This window comes from Gadus chalcogrammus, chromosome 10, assembly GCF_026213295.1.
Source record: "Gadus chalcogrammus isolate NIFS_2021 chromosome 10, NIFS_Gcha_1.0, whole genome shotgun sequence".
Classification (NCBI taxonomy): domain Eukaryota; kingdom Metazoa; phylum Chordata; class Actinopteri; order Gadiformes; family Gadidae; genus Gadus; species Gadus chalcogrammus.
The window spans coordinates 10,738,347-10,766,062 of NC_079421.1; the positions used below are offsets into that span (position 1 = coordinate 10,738,347).

The 27,716-nt window shown below is 50.2% G+C and overlaps 1 protein-coding gene across 1 annotated transcript in view; it reads left to right on the plus strand.

Moving 5' to 3' along the window:
* The window catches only part of LOC130390979 (LIM and calponin homology domains-containing protein 1-like), a 59,406-nt gene that overhangs the window by 17,737 nt on the left and 13,953 nt on the right, over window positions 1-27,716 (plus strand). The window contains exons 2-12 of the mRNA XM_056601162.1: window positions 326-396; window positions 619-688; window positions 2,798-2,904; window positions 11,197-11,227; window positions 13,553-13,663; window positions 14,720-14,912; window positions 18,677-18,986; window positions 25,133-25,256; window positions 25,694-25,851; window positions 26,246-26,777; window positions 27,355-27,666. Coding sequence (XP_056457137.1) covers window positions 326-396; window positions 619-688; window positions 2,798-2,904; window positions 11,197-11,227; window positions 13,553-13,663; window positions 14,720-14,912; window positions 18,677-18,986; window positions 25,133-25,256; window positions 25,694-25,851; window positions 26,246-26,777; window positions 27,355-27,666 — 2,019 coding nt within the window. The remainder of the gene's footprint in view (window positions 1-325; window positions 397-618; window positions 689-2,797; window positions 2,905-11,196; window positions 11,228-13,552; window positions 13,664-14,719; window positions 14,913-18,676; window positions 18,987-25,132; window positions 25,257-25,693; window positions 25,852-26,245; window positions 26,778-27,354; window positions 27,667-27,716) is intronic.

Sequence of the window (27,716 nt, forward strand, 5' to 3'; positions counted from 1 at the left end):
GGCACAAGGTGGTCTGGGTTCTGGGTTCTGGTCCCGGGTTGGTTAACCCCCCTGGGTCCCACATTCCGCGCTGGTCCTAATCTGGGGATGAATTAGCTTCATTCTCTAAGCCTCCCACAGTTCATGATCTCACTGGGACCTGGAGACCCACACGGTCCTCTGGGAATTACAGGGACCACCTGGAGTACTGCACGGTGGCTAACTCGGTGCTAACTGCTCCTGAATGCTGATGGGGAAGATAGCATGCCAGCTAGCGTGCTAGCCGCCGCCGGGCGTGTGGAGGTAGAGGGTTACCGTGCTAACGGCTTCTGTTCCCTGTTTCCAGGCCGTGACCGGGAGAAGTTTTGCTGAGCGGGATTTCAGAGCGGCTCTGGAGAACGGAATTCTGCTCTGCCAGTAAGTGACCCCCCCCCCTCCTTCATCTGACGTTCTGCTGGTTTGTACCGGGCTGGCTCTATACTGGGACTGGCTTTATTCTGGTTTATACTGGAACTGGCTTTATACTGGGGCTGGCTTTAGACTGGTTTATACCGGGGCTGGCCTTATACTGGATTCTACTGGATCCTGCTTTAGTTTTATAACCTAAATGTTTTAATGCCAAATCGTCCTCCTCTGCAGGCTGCTGAGCTGCATCAGCCCCGGCCTCGTCAAGAAGATCAACAAACTGCAGACCCACATCGCTGGCCTGGTGAGCCTCCACCTCCTCCTCCCTCTCCATCTCTCCTCCTCCGCCTCCTCCTCCTCCTCCTCCTCCTCCTCCTCCTCCTCTTCCACCCCCACTCATCCCTTCCTCCATCAAGTCATCACTCCATCCGTGTGTGTGTGTGTGTTGGCAGTACTGTATACAGGATGTTGTGTGCGGCCGTGTTTGTAGTGTGCCCATGTCAACAGGAAACCTACACGCAAAGTACACTAATCCGCATCACACACACACACACACACACACGCGTTGTGTTATGCCTCACAGGTAACACTTACAGAGCATGCTCGTTAATACCCAATAACACACCAGGGCGTTGAACTAATGAGCCAATCAGGGGGCAGCAGTCCTGCAGGTGGAGGTGTCGACCCCACCTCCCGAGAATGTCTAAACATGACGTTGCGCTTCACAAGAAGGTCACAGGCGTCTGTTCGGGAAGGAAACACTTCTGTGGTGTTTTAACAAGGTCAGCATCTACACACCGAAGATGTCCTGAGCGGATTCTTAAGGCGGCTGCATGCTTCAGCGTTGGTGTTACGTTGTTGCGCAAAATTTACTCAAAGCAATTCATGCTCCCTTTTAGGTTGCGCGTGTTGCCAAGCAATTTACCGCCAGAACAGTAGGTGGAGTAATATGTGGAGTAAAGTTTTTCGTTGAAGACGACCTCGAGAATGACGTCTTTGTCCGTGGGAGTCGTTGGTTTGTTTATGTGCCAGATCGTGTTCTCCCCATACACAGTGAATGATGGCAACAGACAGAGGAACAGGGGTGATGAAGTTGTTGATCATTGGGGTTGTATAAATGTGCATATCTCTCTACATTTTAAAACGACATAATGTGTTGGCAGCAAAGTTAACTTCACTTCACGTTAATGCTTTTGTATATGAGCCTGCCGGGTCGTCCTTGCCCTCTGGCTTTTAAAAATGGCGGTATGAAAACAGGAAATGTGATACTCCAGACAGGAAGTAGTAACCAGACCAGCAGACCAATCACAGCCTTGCAGGCTGCGCGGCTCGCGTAAAAGCTTATGTAAAAAATGACGCAAGTCTAGAAAAATCGCCCGACGCACGCAAGACGTGAGAAGTCGCGCAAGGGGTGCGCAAGGGCGCGCAAGGGCCTCTTGCGCTTGCGCTTATGCTTACGTAACTGAGCATAAATCGGCCTTTAGGCTCCTGTAACCCCTGGTGACACGACCGTACGTTAGCCTGTTAGCCTAGCCACCACATCTCTCCAGTCTGTCCCTCTCTGCTCATTAGTTCCTTTTTTCTTCCAATCTGGGTTTTCACATCGCGTTGTGTGCTTTCATCTGTTTCCATGACGATACATTTCTGCTCGCTGTGGTGTAACAGTGTCTCTGGGACCCAGTGGTGTGCAGTTTGGGATTCGCTAAGACTCCTCCTGCTGTAGCTGTCTGATAACTCTGTCTGCAACAGTCTTATCAGAGGGCCGACTTAAATAGTTACTTAGTAATAGTTAGTTACATAGTTAGCCAACCTTACCAGCTAACTCCAACAGTCATTCGAATGTGTTAGCTCTGTCAGTTAACTCTCTCAGCAAACTCGGTTGACCAACTTTGTCAGCTAGCGCAGTCGGCTCACTCAATCTGCTAACTCCATCTGCTAACTCAATCTGCTAACTCTACTAGCCGCCTCAGTGAGCTTCCTGTGGCGGGAGGTGTTCGCAGGGCTGGGCGTAGCGTCTGGGGTGTGAAACACATCAACACCCGGCATCCTGGGACCTCACGTTATCTGGCCAATCATAACACAACACATCCCTGGTCCCGTCCCTTCCTGTTTGGGGAGCTAATGGGTGTGTGTGACAATCTGGGCTGAGGGGAAATTGTGACACCGTTGGAGAGGAGGAGAGAAGCTAGAAAGAAAGAAAGAAAGAAAGAAAGAAAGAAAGAAAGAAAGAAAGAAAGAAAGAAAGAAAGAAAGAAAGAAAGAAAGAAAGAAAGGTTTCTGAATTCTGCCTCAGGTTGCTTCAGAGAGAAAGAGAGAGATTTAATACAGATCAGAAAGTGCGTGTCTCTGTGTCCTTCATATTTGCACTGTGATGTTGTTCTAACACTGTGTGTGTGTGTGTGTGTGTGTCCAGGAGAACCTGTGTGTGTTCCTGAGGGGCTGTGAGGACCTGGGCCTGAAGGGCTCTCAGCTGTTTGACCCCGGAGACCTGCAGGAAACTTCGCCGCGCCCCACCGCCAAGTGAGACCCCCTGCACCGCTACATGCTACTCCACTACATGCTACACCGCTAAATGCTACACCGCTACAAGCTACACTGCTATACCACTACATGCTACACCGCCCAGATAGCAAAACTTGATTGAATCAACGTTGAGATATGGTCAGGCTGAAGGTTGTGATCAACATTGAGGTCAGACATTGAAATATACATTGAAAGTGCTCGCTATGATCAACATTGAAGTAACGTCGAATTTTCAATCAATTCTGACAATGATTCAACCTTGATTCAATTATGATATGATCAACATTGAAAGAATGTAGAATTGAACAACATTGATTCAACTATATATATGCATTGCATTATACATTGAAACAATGTTATCATTAAAGGGCCATTTCAACACTTTTCAACCTTGCTTTGTATGTTTTCAATATGCCTCATTAAAAACCCCATTAGATTGGCTATTTCCATTCTTTTTAAGAAACCAAGGTTGAGAACAGCTGCTTTATTGAATGCTCTATGAACAAAAAAACAACAACAAAACAGACCTTTATTTAATAAATGTTCAAAAGCAATTATAAACAAACATCTTAACATTTTAAGGAATTATGAACATTAACCCTATAATTAGAACATTACAGTAACATTTGTCCTTAATAGTCCTTAATCTTTGGCTTTTCTTGGTACCCCGCCACTCCTCTCCGGTGCGTAACGCAGCCACTTCTGCAGGGCACCCCTGTACTGCAATTCGGTCAACTTGCGGTCAAATTGACGAGCAGCCGCTGCAACAAAAAGAAAAAAAGAATCTTCATATAGTAAAACAATGGCACAGTTTATGTCTACTCTGTGTCTCAGAAGAGGGCACTGAAATGATGTCACTGGTAGGCCGGAGATGCAGAGCGAGTAGACAGAAGTGGTATATTTAGGTATTGAGTGATTTATTTATTTTTAATTATGGCAGAGTTGGCCCTCCATATTTATCAGGCTCCCTCCATGGTGAGGAAAATGCATCCATTCTTATTTACTTCAGAAGAAGTTTAAAATACTTAAATATTAAATATTAAATAAATTCAACATCCATCATCAAAAATGCCAAATCCGTAGTATTTTCATTTGCAGACTCACCAAACATGCAGTCCTGCATTAACGTGTCCTTGAAGGCCCTCTTCGGTCCCTTTCCCGCCCAGTTGAAAATACATGCTACACTGTTTGCCATGGTAGCGGATAGCATTCGCCGGATCATATTTTCGGCATTGGTCCCTCCGACTAATGCCAAGCGGGTAATCTTAACAGATTAGAGAGAAAATGGTTAGTTTGCTAAAGTGTACAATGTGCCATGTCAAATGGACAGCGAGAGAAGCGTCGTAGCGGTCTCCTTTTGCCTCCTTCAGCTGATGAAAAGGTACGCGCAGTAGTGCTATATTAAATGACTAGTATATTGCTTGCAGTGAATCCTCCAAGTCCAAGTGGGGACCTCTTGTAAGTTACTGCAACCCAGAAAAAGAGGGAAACAAAGACAAATAAATAACAATGCATAAACTAACAATACAAATATATATAAGACAAATAATTGTGTTATTCAGGCTATTAAAAAATATTTCAAAATATCTGAGAGCCGGAAGCATAAGGAGATAGTCATGATGTTGTCGCCATAGATAAATATTAAGTAGATGCCTCGTCCACGCTGCTGGCCAATGGAGTCGAACGTCACCACTGGCGTTCGACTCCATTTTAGGGGTCCGTTTACAAGCCCACATCTTACCACAGTAAGCTGCTCACCCATAACATTGTGTTGGTAGTGGTACATGTACTTTTTAAATAACCACAACTTGCTCAATTTTCAACCGATTTTCAACCGGTTTGGTTTATTATGAACGTCAGAGATGTAGTTATGCCACTGCATACCTTTGATAGAATAATGAAAAATAGAATAATGTTCTAAAATATGTACAATATCATAACCACGTTAATAACGTTTGTAATAAACCAAACCGGCAGCGACGGATCCGTCATCCAATCAGATCGCGTATGCAAATTTAAGCACTGTGACCAGTGTTGCCAGATTGGGCGGGTGCCCGCCCAATTGGGCTTCTTTTGACTGGCTCCGGCGGGCGGAAAACGCCTTCGGCGGGCATATACAATTTGGGCTGCTTTCAACACATTTGGGCGCTTTTGTTCTCACACCAGTCATGTGTGTGTGTGTGTGTGTGTGTGTGTGTGTGTGTGTGAGAGAGCCAGCGGTGTGTCTGTGCAGCGTAATTTTGGTAGGCCTATTACCTCCGCTGTGAACATATGGGAGGATTTCTGAATGATGAAATTGTGAAAATAAACTACCATAGCTTGTACTCCTTTTGTCAGTCTTTCCTGAGTCGCACTAAGTTGTCCGGTATAACCTGTGTGGTTTAAATTAGGCATACACCTCTACAAATCAGTGCAGCTATGGAACGTTCTAAAATGTATAATTTTTTTTCTCACGGAGCGGGAGAAAACAATGATATTTCATAACTTTTCCAAAAGGCTACCAGTTACGGCGCGTGAACTCCGTTTTTCTCACGGAGCGGGAGAAAACAATGATATTTCATAACTTTTCCAAAAGGCTACCAGTTACGGCGCGAAGCAGCTACTCGAATACGAAATGTCAAAGTGGGGGAAGTATAAAAAACATTATAGGAAGGAGTGGGAGTCTGAAGATGCTTTAAAAGCACGGATTGCACCTGTCCTGCAGGATCCGTCCAAGGCAAGGTGTAAATACTGCAAAAGCGAGATCCGGGCTCAACTACGGGACCTTAAAGACCACGCAGAGACAAAAAGACACAAGGCTAACTGTCTCCCGAACGTCAACACTAGCATCAAGTCCTTTGCTAGACCAACAACCAGTTTGGATGGGGAGATATGCAATGATCAGAAGAGAAGGGAAATTAGAGTGGCAACATACGTGGCATGCCACACATCGATAAATGCTGTGGATGATCTGTCAGACATCCTAGAAGAGGAATTCGGGAAGTTTCGGATGCACCGCACCAAGTGCACGGCTATGATTAAATCCGTGCTGGCCCCTCACTTTAGGGATGAGTTAAAGAGCGACATCGGTGAGTCCCCGTTCTCCCTCTACCTAGATGAAACTACCGATATAACGGTGATCAAGCTGCTGTGTATATGTGTTAAGTACCGCTCTATCAAACACGGAAAATTCATCAGCACTTACCTGGGGCTGGTTGAGTTGAGTGCCGCAAATGCCAGGGCCATCACAGACGCGATACTTGCCTTCTTGGAAACCTATGGCCTCAACATCAACAACATGGTGGGAATCGCCACGGATGGAGCCAGTGTTATGGTGGGGAAACACCACTCGGTGTTCACTCTGCTGAAGGAATTGCTGCCCGACCTGAAGTTGATTAGATGCGTGTGCCATTCCCTGGATATTGTAGCGAAGAAGGCCATGGATCACTTGCCAAGCAATGTCGACTTCATGATAAGGGAAACCTTCAACTGGTTCAGTCACTCAGCCAAGCGCCAATCAGAATACAAACTTCTGTTTGAAACACTCAATGATGGACTGTGCCCACTGAAACTACTCTCACCATGCACTACCCGTTGGTTAGGTGTAGCGGATTCCATCGACAGAGTTTTACAACAGAAGGATGCGCTGAAGCTGCACTTTGGTGTCGCTGCTGGTGCTGAACACTGCTACACAGCCAGACTTCTCAGCGAAATGTACAGCGACCAAGCAAACGTGCTTTACATGCAATTCCTCCGTCCTATCCTGGGGGATATAAAAGCCGTCAACAAGATCTTTCAGCTGGAGACGGGGGACTCACTGGGCGTCTTTCGTGATCTTGAGAGACTTTACTTGTCCACGCTGAAGAGAGTCGCCAAGCCCAGTGTGTTCAGAATGAACAGCGACTGTCAACTTAAAGATCTCGACTTGGCAGCAAGCAGCGTATACCTCTTGGCCGAAGATGCTGACTTGGGCACCACGTTCCAGGAAGAGCTCAGAGCGTGCTCATTGGCCCCCGAAGCGAAACAAACCATCTCTGTGCGGTGCTTTGCGTTCATCAGAGAACTGCTGGTGCAGTATCAATCGCGCCTCGCCGACTCGCTCGATATGCTGCGTAAGATGGAGCTGCTCTCCCCCAAGTCAGTCATTTCCACCATGGACAGACCAAGGGTGAGGGAGTTACCAATGGATTTTTTTAGGTGCTCCATTGACACCTTAGACAGCCAGTGGAGAAACGTCTCATCCGCTGGTTTCTATGGTGATCAGCCCATCGACGTGTTCTGGATGCAGGTCGAAGCCTTCAAAGACGCAGGAGGAAATGCGTGTTTTAAAGACCTCGCATTGGGTGCCATCCGCCTGCTGTCCTTGCCCATCTCGAATGCGCACGTGGAGAGAGCGTTCTCTCAAGTTGCGCTCCTGAAAGACAGCACGCGAAATCGAATGGGACTCTCCCTCCTGTCCAGTCTGATGGAAGTGTGCGCCGGCCTGTCCAGGAATGGATGGACGTCTGCTACATTCAGACCTCCCAAGCAGTTGTTGGAGAGGCTTAATTATTCAATGTATGAGTAGGCCTAACAGCTGATGCTTAACACGCTGTTTTATATCTTGAATGCTGGTTATCCTGTACTAGTTCTGTTCGTTAATTAGGCCTAGTTCATTTATTCATTCATAAGGGGCATTGTGCGTATCAGGGGGAGAATACCCGCAGTTAAAAAAAGGACTTCCACACTGATATGAGAAAAAATAATAATTTGTAACACTATGAATGATACGTGTCATGTGATTAATGAATTATTTTGTTTCAGAATTTAAGTATTACTCAAATATTAAATGTTTTCATGTGAAATACGGTGTTGGGCGGTTTTTTGCAAAAGTGGGCGGGTTTTGGAACGTGATTGGGCGGAAATCGCTTTACCTAATCTGGCAACACTGACTGTGACGCGACTCTTCCCACGTCCGTTGACTGACGGTGCAGTGGGCATGTAGCGGAGGCATCTAGTTATTAATATATATATCTATGGTTGTCGCCGTCGGAAAACGAGAAACGGCGATTTATTAAAAAAGGTGGCGAAGAGGATAGAGGAAGCCGGTGTCGTGTCAATATAAGAAGTGTATCATCATCAAGATGCATTCAGTACACACTACGCTCTCGTATGTGTGTGCGTGAGAATGGCAGCGTGTGTTGACTTCAGCGAGTGAGCGGACAAGCGAGGAGAGCGAGCGATTGCGCAATGCGCATGTCAGTTTAGTGAACGAACGAGTCCGGTTGTGTGTACTGTTAAGTCAGTGGAACTACGAATAAAGTACCCAGCCCGTCAATAATCGTGGCCGCTTCATTCCGACCTATAAGCAGACCCACTGCCGGTCAAAGTGAAGGGTGTTACCCCGAGAGAACATCGGCCCTGGAGGGAACGTCTCTCCTGTGCCCCTGACTATTCAGCTATTAAAAACGCCAGTAATACTTTTATATGAACAGATAAATAAAATAGTGGACATAACGTTAGCTAGCATGCCACACACTCATATGATGGTATCTGAACGGATAATATATTACATTAGGACTTACCAGTTAACTATTATTAGCGAGCATGCTAGCGATTGATAATGCTATCAAGCTACACTCTCCGGACTTCGGTTTACACGGCACGGCAATAATACACCAAGTTAACATTTAGTCATACGATGACAGGTGAATATATATATATATATATTATATAATATCTGAATGGGATAATGAATTATATTCCATAAGGACTTACCAGTTTGTCTCACACAGAAGGACGAACTGACGTTCTCTGCAATCTTGCCGCCAACAAAAGCCTGAATTCCCGCCACAAAAGTCCCATGAGCCCCCTGTCACCCCCCCCCCTCCTCCCCCCCCATCAGCATTTAAACGATGTAGATTCATTGTAGGGCATTTCAACATTGAAAAATCATCATCTATACAACATTGATTCAACAACAGTTTTTCCAACGTTGAAATGGTAACTTTAATTGAATATTGAATCAACATCGATTTTTCAACCTCAACCAAAAATAACCAATCTTACCAATATCCAACATTGAAATAATGTTTTTTGCTGCTACATGCTGCACCGCTACATGCTGCACCTTTATACCGCTACACCGCTACATGCTGCACCGCTACATGCTGCACCGCTATACCGCTACACCGCTACACCGCTACACCGCTGCAGCGCTACATGCTACAGCGCTGCATGCTGCAGCGCTACATGCTGCAGCGCTACATGCTACACCGCTACACCGCTACATGCTACACCGCTACATGCTACAGCGCTACATGCTACAGCGCTGCACAGCTACATGCTGCAGTGCTACATGCTACACCACTACACCGCTAAATGCTGCACCGCTACATGCTACAGCGCTACACGCTGCACCGCTACATGCTGCACTGCCACATACTGCACCGCTACACCGCTACATGCTGCAGCGCTACATGCTACACCACTACGTGCTACAACACTACACCGTTATATGCTACACCTCTACATGCTACAACGCTACACCGATAAACGCTACACCGCTAAATGCTGCACCGCTAAATGCTGCACCGCTACACCGCTGCACGCTGAACCGCTACATGCTACACCGCTACATGCTGCACTGCTTTATGCTACACTGCTTTATGCTACACTGCTACATGCTACACCGCTACATGCTGCACTGCGCACCGCTACACTGCTTCAGCTACACTGCTACATGCTACACCGCTACATGCTACATGCTGCTTCGCTACACTGCTAAATGCTGCACCACTGCACGCTGAACTGCTACATGCTACACCGCTATCATACTATTGCTCTCATCCATTCCATCTTCTGCAGGAGGTCTTCCAAATGGTGTCTGTCTTTTTGTCTCTGTCTGTCCAACCAGTCCGTTCATGTTAAGTGAAGTGGAGTGGGACAACGGGTCATCTGTTCAGATCCCTATCCAAACACTCCCAGATCAGCCGTGACAGCACTATGTTGCTACGACAACAACCAAAGCACACCCTGTGTTTGTATGGTGTGTGTGTGTGTGTGTGTGTGTGTGTGTGTGTGTGTGTGTGTGTGTGTGTGTGTGTGTGTGTGTGTGTGTGTGTGTGTGTGTGTGTGTGTGTGTGTGTGTGTGTGTGTGTGTGTGTGTGTGTGTGCATGCACGTTGTAAGGTTGTGTGTGTGTGTGTGTGTGTGTGTGTTCATGCACAATGTAAGATTGTGTGTTTGTGTGTGTGCATGGTGTAAGAGCGTGCGTGTGTGTGTGACACTTCCCTGGCAGCTCTCGTCGGCTGTCACTCAGATTAGGAGAGAGAGGGCGAGCGAGAGGACAAAGCTGGTCTGATGTCAGCTCAGGAGAATCATCTGGCAGCTTCTGTCACAGCAGAGGAATGATCCGCGTGTGTGTGTTTCAGTGTGTGTTTGTTTTAGGGTGGGGGTGTGTTTCTGTGTCTGTATGTTTATTGTTATTTCAAGTGAAAGCTTGTGTAATATGTAATACTTTGTTTTCTATTTGATACTTCGGGCAATATTGGTGTAAAGTTGGCTATATGTAATACTTTGTGTATAGTTTGCTATATTTAATACTTGGTGTATAGTTGGCTTTATTCAATACTTGGTGTATAGTTGGCTATATTTAATACTTGGTGTATAGTTGGGTATATTTAATACTTGGTGTATAGTTGGCTATATTTAATACTTGTATAGTAAGGTTATAGGTATGGTAGGTTATAATAGGTCAGGCCAGAGCTGAACTCCATATGATCTTGAATCTGATGAACTGATGATTGATTGGTCCTGATGTCATACCTGCTGGAATATGTGTGAGTGCTTCCTGTTCACTCGTGTGTGTGTGTGTGTGTGTGTGTGTGTGTGTGTGTGTGTGTGTGTGTGTGTGTGTGTGTGTGTGTGTGTGTGTGTGTGTGTGTGTGTGTGTGTGTGTGTGTGTGTGTGTGTCTCTCTACTGTGTATTTACTGTACAGCGTTTATAGAACATGCATCCATTATGTCTCTACTGTGTGTATATAGTAACTACATACTTTAGAGACAAACTATGTGTATTTACCTCACACATACTGTATGTTTCCACACTATGTAATTCATATTCAGACACAATGTCTGTAGAGACAGATGCGAGACAGCAGATAGAGTGAGAGATGGAGTGATAATTGAAGATAGTAGAAAAAGGGATAGAGAGATAAGGATGGAGAGATTGGAAATAGATGGAGATGGAGAGATAGATGGAGAGATAAAGACAGCTGTGTGTAGAGCTATGTCTGTACATAATGTTTAACTCTCTCTGTGTCTCTCCCAGGCCGTCAGAAGAAAGCAGGAAGATAAATAATGTAAGTATAAGTTATATTTATTTATAAGTGTGATGTCTTCTAGTGCTCTTACATTGCCTAGCTCCCTGGTGGATGCGGTCTATGTTCTCCAACTCTATGTCCTATCTGTTTAGCCTGCTCTAGTTTCAGATCTTTTTGTCTGACCTATTTTAGCGTCTTTCTTTTTCTTTCTCGCTCTTTCTCTCTCCCTCCTCCTTTTTCTCTCACCTTTCATTTCTCCCACACTCTCCCCTCCATTTCCTCCTCCCTCTCCCCCTCTCTCCCTCCCTCCCTCCCTCTCATCCATGTGGACCTCTTGCGCTCGGTAGATCATTTGCATCCCATAATACACCCGTTTCCGCGTGGTTCTTCATGGCGGGAGCTCGGTCCTGCCGTCGCTGACTCCACTACTTTGAATATGTCTTATCATCTGTTCTATAAATACAGCGCTGTGAAGACTCCTCCCCTTCTGCGGTCCTCGGCCTGGGTCTTTCACACGCTCCCTCCCTCCCTCTTTCTCCTTACTCCTCCTCTCTCTCTTTCTTATCCCCCCCCCCCCCCCCTAAACAACACAGCAGTCAGCAGGTTGCCTCGGCCGCAGAGAGGAGCTGCTGTTGCTAAGTGACGCTAGAGTCAGCAGGCGTGCTATAGGCTAGGTTAGCCTGATGATGCTAGCAGCTCCCCACGTCCCGGGGTGGGTAGGAGGATGTGGAGGCAGGTTACCCAGACCGCTGTAGGTGGAGAGGGAGGAGGAGGAGGAGAGGGAGGAGGAGGAGGAGGGAGGTAGGGTACACAGACCGCGGTAGCATCGACCCAGGGAACAGGACGCTTTAACAAGCGGCTCTGGACGTTTGGAGTTCTGCGTTCAGTAGAGGTTAAGGTAGAGCTGTCCTATTCTAATAACATGGCTGTGGTGTGTTTGGGTGGATGGATGGATGTTTGGGTTAATGTGTTCCGATCAGTGTGTGATGTCACAAATCACTAGGTTTGTGGGATGTCACAAACACTGCGTGTGTGTGATGTCACAAACGACTGAAGTGTGTGTGATGTCACAAACGACTGAGTGTGTTTGATGTCACAAGTCACGGAGTGTGTGATGTCACAAATCACTGAGTGTGTGATGTCATAAATCACTGAGTGTGTGATGTCACATGCCACTCAGTGTGTGAGGTCACAAATCACTGAGTGTGTGATGTCATACATCACTGAGGGTGTGATGTCACAAATCACTGAGGGTGTGATGTCACAAATCATTGAGTGTGTGATGTCACAACTAACTGAGTGTTGTGACATCACAGATGGGGTGACGTCCCAGACTGTTAATGTGAACATGTGACATTATCTGAAGGGCACCACCAGGAGTGGAGCCTCCTGCTTATTAGACTGAAAACGGGAAACCTCAGCGGCCAGGACTGGAAAGGACTGACGGCTTCATAGTTGGTGGAGCGATTTGTTTGTAGCATTGGTGGCCTCTACAGTACAGAGGCTAGTACTTTAGTGGTGTAAACAGCTTTGCTACCCTACAGGCTAGTACTGTAGTGGTGTTAGCAGCCTAGCCACGCTACAGGCTAGTAATGTAGTGGTGTTAGCAGCCTAGCCACGCTACAGGCTAGTACTTTAGTGGTGTTAGCAGCCTCGCCACGCTACAGGCTAGTACTGTAGTGGTGTTAGCAGCCTCGCCACGTTACAGGCTAGTACTGTAGTGGTGGGGAGCGTACCTATGTTCCCCGGGTCCTATGTTCCCCAGGTCCTATGTTCCCCGCTTTGTGGTGGTAGGGGCAAGGACCGCCTTTTTCGCCTCTGATTCGCCTGTGATTGGTTAGAATGGCTCTCCTCCAATTGGTTAGGGTTAGGGTTAGGTTTAGGGTTAACCCTAACCCTAACCCTCACGATAACCCTAAACCTGACCCTAACCCTTTACACCTGGGGAACATTGGACCTTGGGAACATAGGAATCACCCCTAGTGGTGTTAGCAGCCTCTCTGTGCTGCAGGCTGGGCTGCTATGAGAATGATTCCTGGATCGTCGGGTTGGTGGAGATACTGCTGAGTCGGCTGCTAGCAGAGCATCTGGCCCTAGCTCTCTACCCCGACAGGGTCCTGCACTAAACTAGACGTGCATAGCTAGCTAGCTAGGCGCGTCTAGTTTAGTGCATTTAGCTAATGGCTAGTTTAGTGTTGGCTGAACAACACTTAACTGACACCTAGCTAAAACCTAGCTAAATGGCTAACTGTGTGTGTGTGTGTGTGTGTGTGTGTGTGTGTGTGTGTGTGTGTGTGTGTGTGTGTGTGTGTGTGTGTGTGTGTGTGTGTGTGTGTGTGTGTGTGTGTGTGTGTGTGTGTGCAGGTCCTGGTGACTCTGTACTGGTTGGGGCGCGCGGCCAACAGCTGCGTGTGGTACAGCGGACCCGCTCTGGACCTGACACAGTTCAGCGGCCTGCTGGCCCAGATGAGACAGGTGGGTGTCTGTCTCTCTGTATCTGTCTGTCTCTCTCTCGCTCTCTGTTTAGCTCTGTCTGACAGTGTGTTTGTGTGTTTACGACTCCATTCCCAATTCGATGCAATACAATCTCTACCTATGTCTGTCTCTCTCACTCTCACTGTCTCTCTCTTTCTGAAATGAAAGAGAGACATCCTTTCTCTCCCTCTTTGTTCTCTCCCCCTCTCCATTACCCCACACACAGGAGGGAGGGAGGGAGGGTGGGAGGGAGGGAGGGAGCGGTGGTATCGGTATCTAGTGTGGAAACAGTGAGGGGTGGGGCGGACAGGAAGTTCCTGTAGTCCAACAGGAAGGAGCATTCTCCAACTTCCAGCCCAAGAGAGAGGGGGAGACAGAGAGAGGGGGAGCGAGGGGGATACAGAGAGAGGGGGATACGGAGAGAGAGAGAGGGGGAGAGAGGGGGTGTCAGAGAGAGTGGGAGAGAGGGGGATACAGAGAGAGGGGGAGACGGAGAGAGGGGGAGACAGGGAGAGGGGGGGAGTCAGAGAGAGGGGGGGAGTCAGAGAGAGGGAGACAGAGAGAGTGGGAGAGATAAATGGTAATGATTGGGAAGAGAGTGGGAAGAGTCCTTATAGGTGTGCAGTTCAACTTGTTTTGTGTGGTGTGGATCATGTTAATATGTACCTGATTAATATATCTGTAGAGGAGGAGGGAAGTCCTTAAGCCAGTGTCCTTGACAGCATGTAGGAATTACAGTTGTACATGTCTGTCCGTCTGTCTGTCTGTGAGTGAGATATATAGTACATGAATAAAGATGTGTGTACATCTCCAGGAGGAAGCCAGCGCTAAGGCTAGCAGCATCTGGAACAGCATGGATGAATTATAGATATAGATGGATAGATTTATAGATCTATAGATATAGATGTATCTTCATATTAATATAGTTGTGTGTCTCCAGGAGGAAGCCAGACCTATGGCCAGCAGCATCTGGGACAGCGTGGATGGATTATAGATATATATATATAGATAGATACATCTACCTATTGATAAAGATTTCTGTATGTTTGTCTCCAGGAGGAGGTCAGCCCAAAGGCCAGCAGCATCCGGGACAGCGGCTACATCGACTGCTGGGACTCAGAGCGCAGTGACTCGCTGTCGCCCCCCCGCCACGCCCGGGAGGACTCCTTCGACAGCCTGGACTCCTTGGGCTCGCGCTCCCGCCACACCCCCTCCCCCGACGTCCTGGCGCCCCGCGGCAGCAGTGACGGTACGTGGTCCGCACGCCGGCCAGAAGAACCGCCCTCTATCTGGAGAACCTCTCTCTGTCCCTCTCTGGAGAACCTCTGGAGAACCTCTCCCCCTCTCTGGAGAACCTCTCCCCCTCTCTGGAGAACCTCTCCCCCTCTCTGGAGAACCTCTCCCCCTCTCTGGAGAACCTCTCCCCCTCTCTGGAGAACCTTGGGTGAACCTCCTTCCATGGAGAACCTCTGGAGAACCTCTCTCTTCCGGGGGGGGGGGGGACACACTCTGTGAGTGACTGATTTGCACTTTTCTTTCTTTCTCTTTTTGTCTACCTATGCTAGGTAAATAGTTGTGTATCGTTTTTCTATTCGCTTGCAGGGCGGCCATCTTGTCTTGGGGAGTGGGGTGTGGGGGGGGTAGGCCCTGAGTGGTTCTGAAACAAAGGGGGCTCTGTCTGGAGCAGGGGAGTCTGTTGTCAGGGGGATGGAGCTCTGATGGCCGTCTGGAGTACCAGAGAGAGAGAGAGAGAATAGACAGAGGAGACTGAGGCCTCTTTGTTTAGGGGTGCTGAGCTATATCTGTTGGTGCATGTGTCTGACTGTCTGTCACCCTGTATATCTGTCCTCTCCTCTGTCTGACTGCCTGTCTGCCACTCTGTATATCTATCCTCTTCTCTGACTGACTCTGTCTGTTTGAATGTCTGTCAGTCCGTCCTCTTCTCTCTCTGACTGACGTATGTGTGCCCCTCTGTCTGTCTGTGTGCCCCTGTCTCTCTGTCTGTCTGTCCCTCTGTCTGTCTGTCCATCTGTCTGTCTGTCCCTCTGTCTGTCTGTCGCTCTGTCTGTCTGACTGCCCAACTGTCTTTCCCTTTGTCTATCTGTCTGAGTGGTGTAAACACATGGAGACAGGTCTGTTCACTTCTGTTCAAATATCAAACAAACAACCAGATTCCATCGGACGACATCATCTCCTGGTGCACAAGTAGAGACCCATCTCCCTCTCGCTCTCATTCTCTCCTTCTCTCTTATTCTCTCTCTCGCTCTCTCTCATAAACACATCCTTCATAAACCAGAGGGGTGTTTTTTTAGGTTCCTGCCACAGGTTCCTAACCTGCAGTTATGATGTCATGGGCGTTGTTTACCGGTCGGCCGTCTGATGCGACAGCGTGAAAACATCCAGACCTGCTCTGGACACCGCTCTGGGTTGTGGTTCTTTTTCTTCAGGTTTTAACGAAGGCCTGTAATAGTTTTATGACGGTGCGTGTGGGCGGAAACGTCAGAGTTCTGTCCGCTGTACAGACGACCACACGGCCCGTCTAGACCTGGACTTGATAATGAATGGACTGGATCAGGGAGGGGTGGGGGCGTCCTGCTCATGGACACCGGGGGTCGAACTCCCTTAACCCTCCCACCCTGACCCCTCCCTCCAAGACCCAGACCCGGACCCTGACCCTCCCAGCAGACCTCCCAGCCCCCCCGGCCCCGCTCAATGTGTGAGAGCTAGAGGGACCAAGTCCCCCTCGCCCCTGGTCTGCTGGGCTGGAGGGACCACCACCCCCCCCCCATCCTCCCCCTTCGTCCTGGGTCCGCTTCAGTTCTTCCTGAGGGAAGGTGATCCTTGGGCCGTGTTGTCCGGCGGACCTGGTCCTGATCAAAGGGGTCTTTGTGTTCCTGTGGCTCCCAGGCCGCCGCCCCGCCCAGCACAACAAAGCCATCTTTTAGCGAATTCTCTGACTCACCTCAAGCCCCCCCTCAGAAAGCCTGTCCAGCCCGTCAGGTTGTTCAGCAGCAGACCCTAAACCCGGGTTTGACGTGGGCATCGGTCCATCGCTATCCTCGACGGCTGGTCCTCCCGTGTTCTAGAACGTTCCTCCGCTCAGCGCCTGGTCTCTGCACAACAGCCCTCTGTCCCAGATCACTTCCTGTTACCCCGGGTCACTTCCTGCCCCCCGCGCCGTGTTGACTCTGAGGGGGTGGGCTGTTGGGGGGGCTACAGGAGGGCTGTGTGTACCAGGACACACTCCCACCTGTTGGTCCAGAGACCGAGGGGGCGGCGGGGGGGCGAGGGGGGCGCTGGAGACACTGGCCTCACTCACTGAGGTCTGGAGCCTTCAACCAATTAGACACCCAACCCCCGTCCTCCATTGGATCAGAAGCCCAGCCCTCCACCAATGGTGGAGGGGACACGCATAAACACACGCACACACACACACACACACACACACACACACACACACACACACACACACACACACACACACACACACACACACACACACACACACACACACACACACACACACACACACACACACACACACACACACACACACACACACACACACACACACACACACGCGCAAACATATTATTGGTCCAAATCCTACAACCTACCCCGTCCCCCATTGGATAAGAAGCCTAGCCTTCTTATCCCCTGGGGTCGGGTGTAGGATTTGAACCAATCTAGTCTAGAATGAGGGAAGCACTCTGAGGTTTGTTCTAGGCCTGGACCCCATGACCTCCCCGACCACCTCCTGAACCCCATAGGAACTCAGACAAACGCTGATCTGATTGGTAGTATTGATCCAGATCTGAAAGACTTTGAACCTCCACCTTAGTGGTTGTACGTGTTTGTTGGGTTCATTAGATTTGACTTGATTTAACTTAAGTTGTTGTTATTTACTGTGCTTTGCAGCCGAGCACAGCAAGCTTTCATGGGAATGTTTTACATCCTTCTGCTTGTTGCATTTCCATACGCAGCTCCGGCCTTCCTGAACCGCTTTACAAGGCAAATCCCTCGTTACACCCAGAAGGCCGTCCTGTGAGAGCAGGAGGAGCCTGTTCTTACACTAGGAGGAGCCTGTTGTTAAACTGGAAGGAGCTTGTGGGTAAACTGGGAGGTGCTTGTTGGTTAACTGGGAGGAGGCTGTTTTTAACCTTGGAGAAGCCTGATCATATCTGGGTCCCATGGGGGATTCTGGATCCCATCTTCTGAAACCTCTGCTGCAGTAAGGGAACACTTGGTGCTTGTGTCTGCTGAGGAGCTTCAACCTGAGTGCTGCTCAGGTTCATGGTGGATGTGCGGATGATTGGAGGGGCGAGCGGGGGAAGTCCTGGACTCGTAAAGCCTGGTGGCTCCAGGTGTCTCTCTGATCCTGGCCCTGAGCGTAGTGCCTGATGGAGACACGCTGTGCGACGCTGGCTCGTTCTGCAGTGATCTACGCAGCGAGACGCCAGCATTCCTCCTGTCAGCATGGTGATTTACAGTGTGAGGACCCGGGAGAGGACACCACACAACAATACAGACGCACCACTGGCCTTAGGTCGGCTCTCTCACCCTGCAATCAGCGGCCGGCCACGTCTGGTGGCGTCCACGACCCTGGCGTGGAGCTGTTCTGGTTTAGACCTGTTTACTGTTTACTGGGCTATATCTGTCCCTCACTCTCTGTCACTCTCGCTCTTCATTCAGCTTTCTCTTTCTCTGTCTCTCGTTCTCTGCACCTCTCTCCATCGGTCTCTCACTTACTCACCCACTCTTCGTCCCTCTCCTTCTCTCTCCCCAACTCTCCTTCTCCCTCCCTCCCTCTCTTACCCCCCTCTCCCCCTCCTCCTCCTCCTCCCCCTCCTCCTCCTCCTCCCCCTCTCTCCCTCTCCCTCCCTCCCTCCCTCCCTCCCTCTCCCCCTCCCTCCCTCCCTCCTCCCCCTCTCCTCCTCCTCTCCCTCTCTCGCCCCCTCTCCCCCTCCCTTCCTCCCTCCCTCCTCCCCCCTCCCTCCCTCTCTCCCCCTCCAGGCCGTGGCTCTGACTCTGAGTCCGACTCCCCGACCCAGCGGAAGGTTCCGGACGTGAGGAAGGACGACATGCTCGCCCGCCGCACCTCGGTGAGCGAGCCGCGGGCCGCCGTGCCTTTCAACCAATACCTGCCCACCCGCAGCCAGGCCGCCGCCCACCTGGCCCCCGCCCCCCTCCAGGCCGCCGCCCACCTGCCCCCCCCGGGCCACCTCCCCGGCCCGCTGCGGCGCCGGAGGGGCGACCAGGAGGAGGTGCCGCGTAGCAGCTGGAGCACCACCTCCTCGCCTGTAGGGGGCGACAGACCGCTCAGGTGAGAGGAGTGTACCTTGGTTAGGGTTAGGGTTAGGGTTGGAACCGGGGCAATTTACTGCTTATTCACTGTTTAGTTGATAAAAATATGTTAAAGAATCATCCACACATCTCTAATATGCAGTTCTTTGTATCAGACTTTAATATTAGATACTTAAAGGGACACTGTGTAAAAATTACTCCCAACTAGTGGTACAATTGTATATTGCATTCAAACTATTAGTGCTCGCTTGTTCAAAAACTACGGTGGGCAGTATGTGCCAAGAAGCTGTGTCATATCATCCAATGCTACCTCATCGAGTCATTCGAGTGATGATGAGGTTCGTTATTTCAAACAAATTTCAAACTGCATTGAATCATTAGTGTAAGCTAATGATGTATGAGTAATTATTCCTCGAGCAAGATAGTGAAGTATTTCAGTCATCATTCACGCTGGCTCAGAGTGAAAACGCGTTTGCATTTCCTGTACCACGTAGTGCTTTTTGTCCCTCTCGGCAGTTCATAGACCGGAAGAACATGGAAGCCTCCATGAAGCTTACCCGTCCTAAGTAACTACATATTAATTATTCTTCGCTCAGGAGGATAAGTGAGATTTTTGGCAGAGATAATTTCACACCAATGAGGACTTATTTATGAATGAATACGTTGATTTGAGGTTATAAATGACTGAAAATATTAAACAGTGTCCCTTTAATGAAATGTGAGGGCAGAGTTTAAATACAAATGTCATTGACCTTAGATGGTACACTCCTGACGTTGTCTTGAAAGTGACCGGGTGTCTAAAGGGTCCTATGGGGTCCTGTGTCCCCCATGTGGGGTCCTGTTGGGTCCTGTGTCCCCCGTGGGGGTCCTGGTTGTGTAAGACCCCCTGATAGGCAACGTGCAGGGAGGGTGCAGAGGTATAGATATAGGTAGGTACTAGGTATATAGAGGTTTATATAAGTAGGTATTTAGAGGTGTGTGTGTATATATAGGTAGGTATATAGAGGGGTACATCTGCTGACACAGAGAGCTGGGATTATAGATCAACAGTCGCTCACTCTTAAAAAAAAAAGATATCTACTCCAATTTTGATGGTGGGCTTTCATTGGCTGTAGAGGATTTGAACTGCCTCTGGATTGGTGCTGAGATTGAAGTTGTTTCCTGAAGGGCGGTGAAGTCCCTTCCGGTTTTTTGTGTTGTCATGGGCACCAGGAAGCGATGCTTTTAATGCAACACAACACAGCAGCCTCAACTTAACCGTCAGTTTTAAACATTTATTTAGCAAATCATGAATTATCTCCATCGATTATGTCATAATATATTGTGTTTCTGTTCTGTTTAATCTCTCTCCATAACTTTTTATTCCGTCTCTACAAACCTCTCGCTATCCGTCCTTCAATCCCTCTCTCTCTCTTTCTCTCTCCTTTCTCTCTCTCTACCCCTCTCTCCATCTCCCTCTCTCTTTCTCCTCTCTCCCTGTCGGTGTGTGTCTCTATCTCTCTCTCTCTTTCTCTCTTTCTCTCTCTCTCTCTCTCTCTCTCTCTCTCTCTCTCTCTCTCTCTCTCTCTCTCTCTCTCTCTCTCTCTCTCTCTCTCTCTCTCTCTCTCTCTCTCTCTCTCGCCCTCTTACCACCCCTCCCTCTCCCCTCTCCTCTAATGCGTATCATCCTCCTCCTACTCCTGGACCATATACGGTGGTCCCCTGTGAACCTTCACATCACTTCCTGGTTCCATCGTTGCCGTGGACACCGTCCTCTGGGACTGTGGTGGTTGTTGTTGTTGCTCCTTTAGTCACATGACCCGAGTCAACAGTCCGTCCCTGGAGCCCCAGTCCCATCCCCCTAGCCCCTCCCCTCTCCGAACACCCCATAACACCCCGGTCACTATGGTTACCCCTCCTCCACCCCCTCCACTGGTCACCGGACCGCAGAACTGGATGACGGAGCAGGAGGAGGAGGTGGGAGGGGCCATCCCGCCTCCTGGCCTCTGGGGACTGTCCTTCAGGAGGTGCAGTGCTCCCCAGCCCCGACCCCACAACACGCCCCCCCGGGAGACAGCCAATCAGCTGGCGGTTAGCTCCGACCACAGGTGACTCCTCCCTCCCACAGGGATGACTCCGCCCATATGATATCATCCCCGTCCCTCTTGTGTAGAAAGACGGTGCGGAGATGGACGACTGGATCGGTAGACGGATGAATCGATTTGAACAGTTTAAACAGAATGAACAGAAGGAGAGATGCATGATGGGTAGAATGCTTTGGTGTTTACTCTGTAAGCTGCAATGAAACCAACCCTGATGGCAAGCCGTGTTGACACACACACACACACACACACACACACACACACACACACACACACACACACACACACACACACACACACACACACACACACACACACACACACACACACACACACACACACACACAGTGAAAGTGAGGTGGGGACCACCCTCAGGATGTGAAGGAAACAAGGTGGTCTTCCTGAGGTTGTGTGTCCCACCAGGAATAAAGGTACAAATAACAAATACACAGGCATGACTCATTTAGACAAATATAAAACAGATATACAAATACACAGCCTGTGTGCAGATCGCTAGTGCCCGCGATGACTGACAGTGTGAAGGAAAAAACAGGTGATTTCCGTTTGTTAGCACTGGTGTTTAGCCCTGGAATGGTTAGCACTGGTGGTTAGCCCTGGAATGGTTAGCACTGGTGGTTAGCCCTGGAATGGTTAGCACTGGTGGTTAGCCCTAGAATGGTTAGCACTAGTGGTTAGCCATGGAATGGTTAGCACTGGTGGTTAGCCCTGGAATGGTAAGCACTGGTGGTTAGCCCTGGAATGGTTAGCACTGGTGGTTAGCCCTGGAATGGTTAGCACTGGTGGTCAGCCCTGGAATGGTTAGCACTGGTTGTTAGCCCTGGAATGGTTAGCACTGGTGGTTAGCCCTGGAATGGTTAGCACTGGTTGTTAACCCTGGAATAGTTAGCACTGGTGGTTAGCCCTGGAATGGTTAGCGGCACCAAATTAAGGGTTTCAAAGCTCCTGATTACAGCCGAGGGGTGATTTGAGGAGAGACTTCACGTGTATTGGCTACGCTAACCGAGCTAGCTGAGCTAAGCTTTGGGGCGTGGCCTGTGTAACGCGGCGTTCTCCCAGCAGCGCCGCCGCACGCTGCTCCTCCGAGGAGCACTTCCTGCGCCTGCCGCCCCTAGCGACCAGCGCGGCCCCCACCTCACCCACGGACAGGAAGTCGCCGTCTGAGATTTACGGGGAGGAGGAAGAGGCGGTGCTTATCAGGACGAGGGCTGCGTTCTCATTGGCCGGGGTGTCGGAGCGAGGCCAAAGGCGTTCCCTCCGAAATATGACCCCGTCCCCGCCCCCCCGAGCCCCACCCACCAAGCCCAGCTTCCTGCCCGTCCCAGACGCCAGCGTCACCATGAAAACCAGCGGAGGGGAGACGATGACGGCGCCGTCGCCAACGTGAGCCGCCGTTGTCACGCCGACGCACTGCATGCGTCTCCGACCGCAGGGAACTACAGCCGCAGGCCCGGGAGAACTACAACTTCCATGATGCTTTGCAGCATGTGAACTACGCGTTGGCTCATGCGTGAATGGAATGCTGACGATCACGTGATCACATGACCACCTGCTTTAGATCGGACCGTCAGCCTAGACGAGCTGGAATGTCGTTGGTTTTAATTTTGTCCCGTTTTCACTGCATGACGCTGAGTCGTTCGGCCGACTTTGACTGAACGTTTCCGATGTTTTGTTTTGCTTCCGATCGCCTGGATGATCTTTGGCTGTAGCATGTTCCAACGCTGACGCCTGATTAGTCAGCTCAAACTAGAGCAGCCAATCAGCACGCTGCAAGGGATGAAACCTGGAAACACAAAAGATAAATAGTCAGTACGACTGAGGTTATGCCCGGGAGTCGGTCCTCTGATCAGTGGCAGGGAGTGGTCACACCGCAGGGCTTTTAATTTTAAAAGGTAACCCAACAGGACATAACTTTTACTTTGAAAAGCATGTGTGTTGTGATTATTCAAAGGAAGCTCCACTTCCTGCTTCCTGGCAGGGTTAGAAACATCCACCCAGACAGCTCCGTCAGCTGCAGGGTGAGCTAGCTAGCCTCCATCACCCGACTAAACCCCTCATGTGGTCCCTGGAGCCTGAAGGTGTCATGAAGCTGATTCACCTGTCTGTAGGAGTCTGGAGTACATCTCCACCACAGCCTGGAAGCTCAGGCTGAGGTCAGCCCCTAGACCTCATGGATGACAGGTCAGGAGGTCAGGTGGTTAGCCCCTAGACCTCATGGATGTGTTCAACCTCACCTCCCAGCTGCTCCTGCTGAGGTCTGGTGGAGGACAGCTCCCCCTTGTGGGCGGAACGGGCGTCTCTGACCTCTTCTCATTGGTCGTCTGTCACTGTCACTTAGATATGAGACGGACTGAATGTCAACGACTCATAAACATTAAACAGTTTCCCTTGAATTAAGTAACACTTTATAGACCGTACATAACGCTTTCTAGTTGAGCCTTATGTCTGCTGAGCGAGGTCATAGTGTTTCAGGTTAGCCAGCTAGCTAGAGGCTAACGGTTAGCTAGAGGCTATCGGCTATCTAGAGCCTAGAGCAATCTAGCTAACAAACAGGTGTTGTTTAATTGTGTGTTGCTATACAGGGTGTGTTTGGTTCTATGGTGGCTCTCTATCATTCTCTCTCCCTCCCCCTTCTCGTCTCTCTCCATGGTCCATCAGAACCACTGCTAGTAGGACCGCCACCTCACAGTAAGTCCTGCTGTGATTGGCTGCCTTAGGCCTGTCGCTGCAATGCTACACTCTGCCAATAAAGTTTCTCCTGGACAAATCAATTGATGGAAGAGTACTGTCAGTTAACTGGATTAAAGCCCCTGGTATAAATGTATAAAATATATACATTAACGGCTTGAATAGTTATAACTATTATTCAAATTTGATTGTTTAATTGATTCATTGATTGATAAGTTCATGGAGTTGACTTTGGCAAGAACATAGCGATTGGCTAACAAACAAGACTTGGACTTGTCTTGAGACACACTATTTTAAGGACACTCTTTAACATTGGACACACCTCTAAGGCTGTATACAATCCTATCCCAGGGCACACCCCTTATTATGGACACAACCGTAATGCTGGATGCGCCATTTAGGCTGGGCCCGCCCCTAACGCTGGGCCCGCCCCCAACGCTGTGCCCGCCCCTAACTCTTTGCCTGCCCCATCGCAGACGTGCCCTAATGCTGGGCCCACCCCTAACGCTGGGCCCGCCCCTAACACTGGGCCCGACCCTAACGCTGAACACAGACCTAACTGGAATCCGCGGCATGTCTCACTGAGCACGTCGCCCCCCTGAGTTTGAGATGTTTGCTGTGTTGCTAAGGAACTGAACATGAGTGGTGGAGGCACGCTGCTACCTTCTGAATGCTAATCTGTAGCCACTGCAGAGAGCAGGCCAGACAGCAGGGACTCTACCTGCACAAGCTCTATATGCTATCTCTTCTGCTCTAACTCTATGCTAACTGCTCTAGCTCTATGCTATCTCTCCTGCTCTACCTCTAAGCTAACAGCTCTAGCTCTATGTTAACTCTTCTGCTCCAGCTCTATGCAATCTCTTCTGCTCTAGCTCTTTGCTAATTGCTCCAGCTCTCTGCTAACTGCTCTAGCTCTATGCTATCTCTTCCGCTCTAGCTCTATATTTACTCTTCAGCTCTAGCTCTATGCTATCTCTTCTGCTCTAGCTCGATGCTAACTGCTCCAGCTCTATGCTAACTCTTCTGCTCCAGCTCTTTGCTATCTCTTCTGCTCTAGCCCTATCCTAATTACTCTAGCTCTATGCTAACTGCCCTAGCTCTATGCTAACTCTTCTGCTCCAGCTCTATGCTATCTCTTGTGCTCTAGCTCTATGCTAATTACTCTAGCTCTATGCTGACTCTTCAGCTCTAGCTCTATGCTAACTCTTCTGCTCTGGGTCTATGCTAACTGCTCTAGCTCTATGCTGACTCTTCTAGCTCTATAGAGCTGGAGGTTCCCTGAGGAAACGCAGAAGGTGCAGTCAGACAGGGAGAACGATGTACAGCCTGTCTATCTAACTGTGTGTGTGTGGGTGTGCGTGTGTATGTTTCTCTCCAGGAGTGTGAGTATGATTGACATGCGTGGCGAGGAGGTGGGGCTTCAGCCCCACTGCCAGGCACGCCACGAGGGGATCCACAGCCAGTACCACCGCATGAAGGACGACGACGACCACTGGCAGGATGTGAGCTCCTCCACTAACTGACCTGTTGTGGTGCACTTCCTGTCCTGTTGTTGTCCACTTCCTGTCCTTTTGTATCTACTTCCTGTAGTCTGTGATGTTCTACTTCCTGTTTGATGGTTAAATGTATTTAAATGTATTTCTCATTGTTGGTTAGATGTATTTATTTAAAATGTGCGTCTGTAAAAACATGTACATGTGTATTTAGATTATTATATAATATGTATATTTATATACATGTGTCTGTGTTTGTGTGTCGACATTAATACATGTGTATGTATATTAAATATGGATATTTAGGCATTTATGCTCTTATATTGTGTGTGTGTGTGTGTGTCTCTGCGTGTATGGTGTGTATGTGTGTGTGTGTTTCTGCGTATATGTTGCGTCTTTATATGTTTGTGTGTGTGTGCGTGTGCATGTGTGTGTGTGTGTGTTAGGACCTGGCGCGCTGGAAGACGCGGCGGCGCAGTGTGTCTCAGGACCTGATGAGGAAGGAGGAGGAGAGGAAGAGGATGGAGCAGCTGATGTCAGGCGGCGGGGCATCCGCCCAGCGCAGGAAGAGCATCAAGACGTACCGCGAGATCGTGGAGGACAAGTACGACCTCATGTCCTGTTTACAAAGCTCAACTTCTTGTTTTTGCATCATACCTCAGCCTAAATCTACTTCCTGTTAAATCTCTATCTTACTCTACTTCCTGTTAACATCTCTATCTTACTCTACTTCCTGTTAACATCTCTATCTGACTCTACTTCCTGTTTACATCTTTTTCTGACCCTACTTCCTGTTTACATCTCTATCTGACTCTACTTTTTGTTTACACCTCTATCTGACTAATTCCTGTTTCCTGTTTACGTTAAACGTTCTATAATGTGTTATTAGACATAGTTTGAGTTTCCTCCTCCATCTGAGGAAGTCGTGAACGTGTGTTGAGGCGGATGAGAGTGTGGTTGCCTAGTAACTCTCCTCCCCCCCCCCCCCCCCCCCACAGGGAGCGTCGGGAGGAGGAGCTACGCCTGGCCTATCGCAGCGCCCGTTCCCCCGAGGAGGCGGCGGTGGTGCTCCAGCGCTACACCCAGCGCTTCTCCATCAGCGAGGCCGTGATGGAGCGGCTGCAGCTGCCCAAACTCCTGGACCACGGCCCTGCCTCCCCCCTCTCCCCTCTCTCCCCCCTCGGCCCCGCCCACGACTCCGACGGACCAATGAGGTTCCTGCGGCAGCAGTCGGCACCGGCGCCTCGCTTCACCGCCACGGTGGAGGCCCGGGTGGAGGAGGTCCCCCGAGGCTCCTCCCCCTCCTCGCCCCCCCACCGCCCGCAGATTCGCTCGCGGTCCTCGGAGCCCCCCTGCTCACGCGCCCCCCTCTCCCCTGAAGCCGGGCCCCTGCTGAGCCCCCGGCCCCTCCCCAGGGCCCCCGCCTCCCCCTCCAGACCCCGGGGATCAGGACCCTCTGGATCTCCAGGACCCTCTAGATCTCCTGGTTCTCCAGGACCCTCAGCAGAACCAGGACCTGTGAGTGGGAAGGTGCGTCTCTCCCCTCTGGTGAATTTTCTAGGGGGTCTGGGGGGTGGAGGGTCTGGGGGTTTCAGGGTCTGGTGGCTGTAGGGTCTGGTGGCTGTAGGGTCTGGGGGTGGAGGGTCTGGGGGTTTCAGGGTCTGGGGGTTTCAGGGTCTGGTGGCTATAGGGTCTTGGGGGTGTAGGGTCTGGGGGTGTAGGGCCTGGGGGTTGTAGGGTCTGGGGGTGGGGGGTCTGGGGGGGTTCAGGGTCTGGTGAGGGTGGATCCGTCGTCGTGGGTTACAGGGTTTCTGTCGAGGTCTTTATGAAACGGGGCGAGTGAGGAGTGGATCTGGAATGTGGTCGGGCCCCCGGTGAATGGGGGGGCCCCGGTCCTATAGACTTAAGGAGCAGATGAGTGGGGCCACTCGCCCTGTGAAGTGGATCCCAGACTCACAATGAGAGCCCACACACAGGGGGGGAGGGGGAGGTCTCGTCATGAAACCTCCTCTCCCAGCCTCCCCCTCTCTCACATCAAAAGGTATTTTAATATGTAGATCTTCCTGGTAAATGAATTAACTTGCTCCCCCCCCCCCCCCCCCGACAGGCGGACATTTTGAAGCTCGTCACCGGAGACACAGGAAATGATGTCGCCCTCAGCACGCCAACAGATTCTCCTTCGCACCTCCAACCCTCCCCCTCCCGACCACTGCCTCTCCTCCCCCCTTCACCCACCCCGGCCACGCCTCCCCGGGCCACGCCTCCCCGGGCCACGCCCACCATGGACACGCCCACATTGCCCTCGCCCGCCTTGGCCCTGCCTGTCGCCATCCAGGGGCCTCCACAGCCCGGTCCTGGAGCCCGGAGCCTCGCCCCCCTGGGCCCCGCCCCCCCGGGCAGACCCAGCTCCGCCCCCACGGTGAGGAGGGGGAGGGGCTAATACTGAAACCAATCAACACTCGGTCTAGA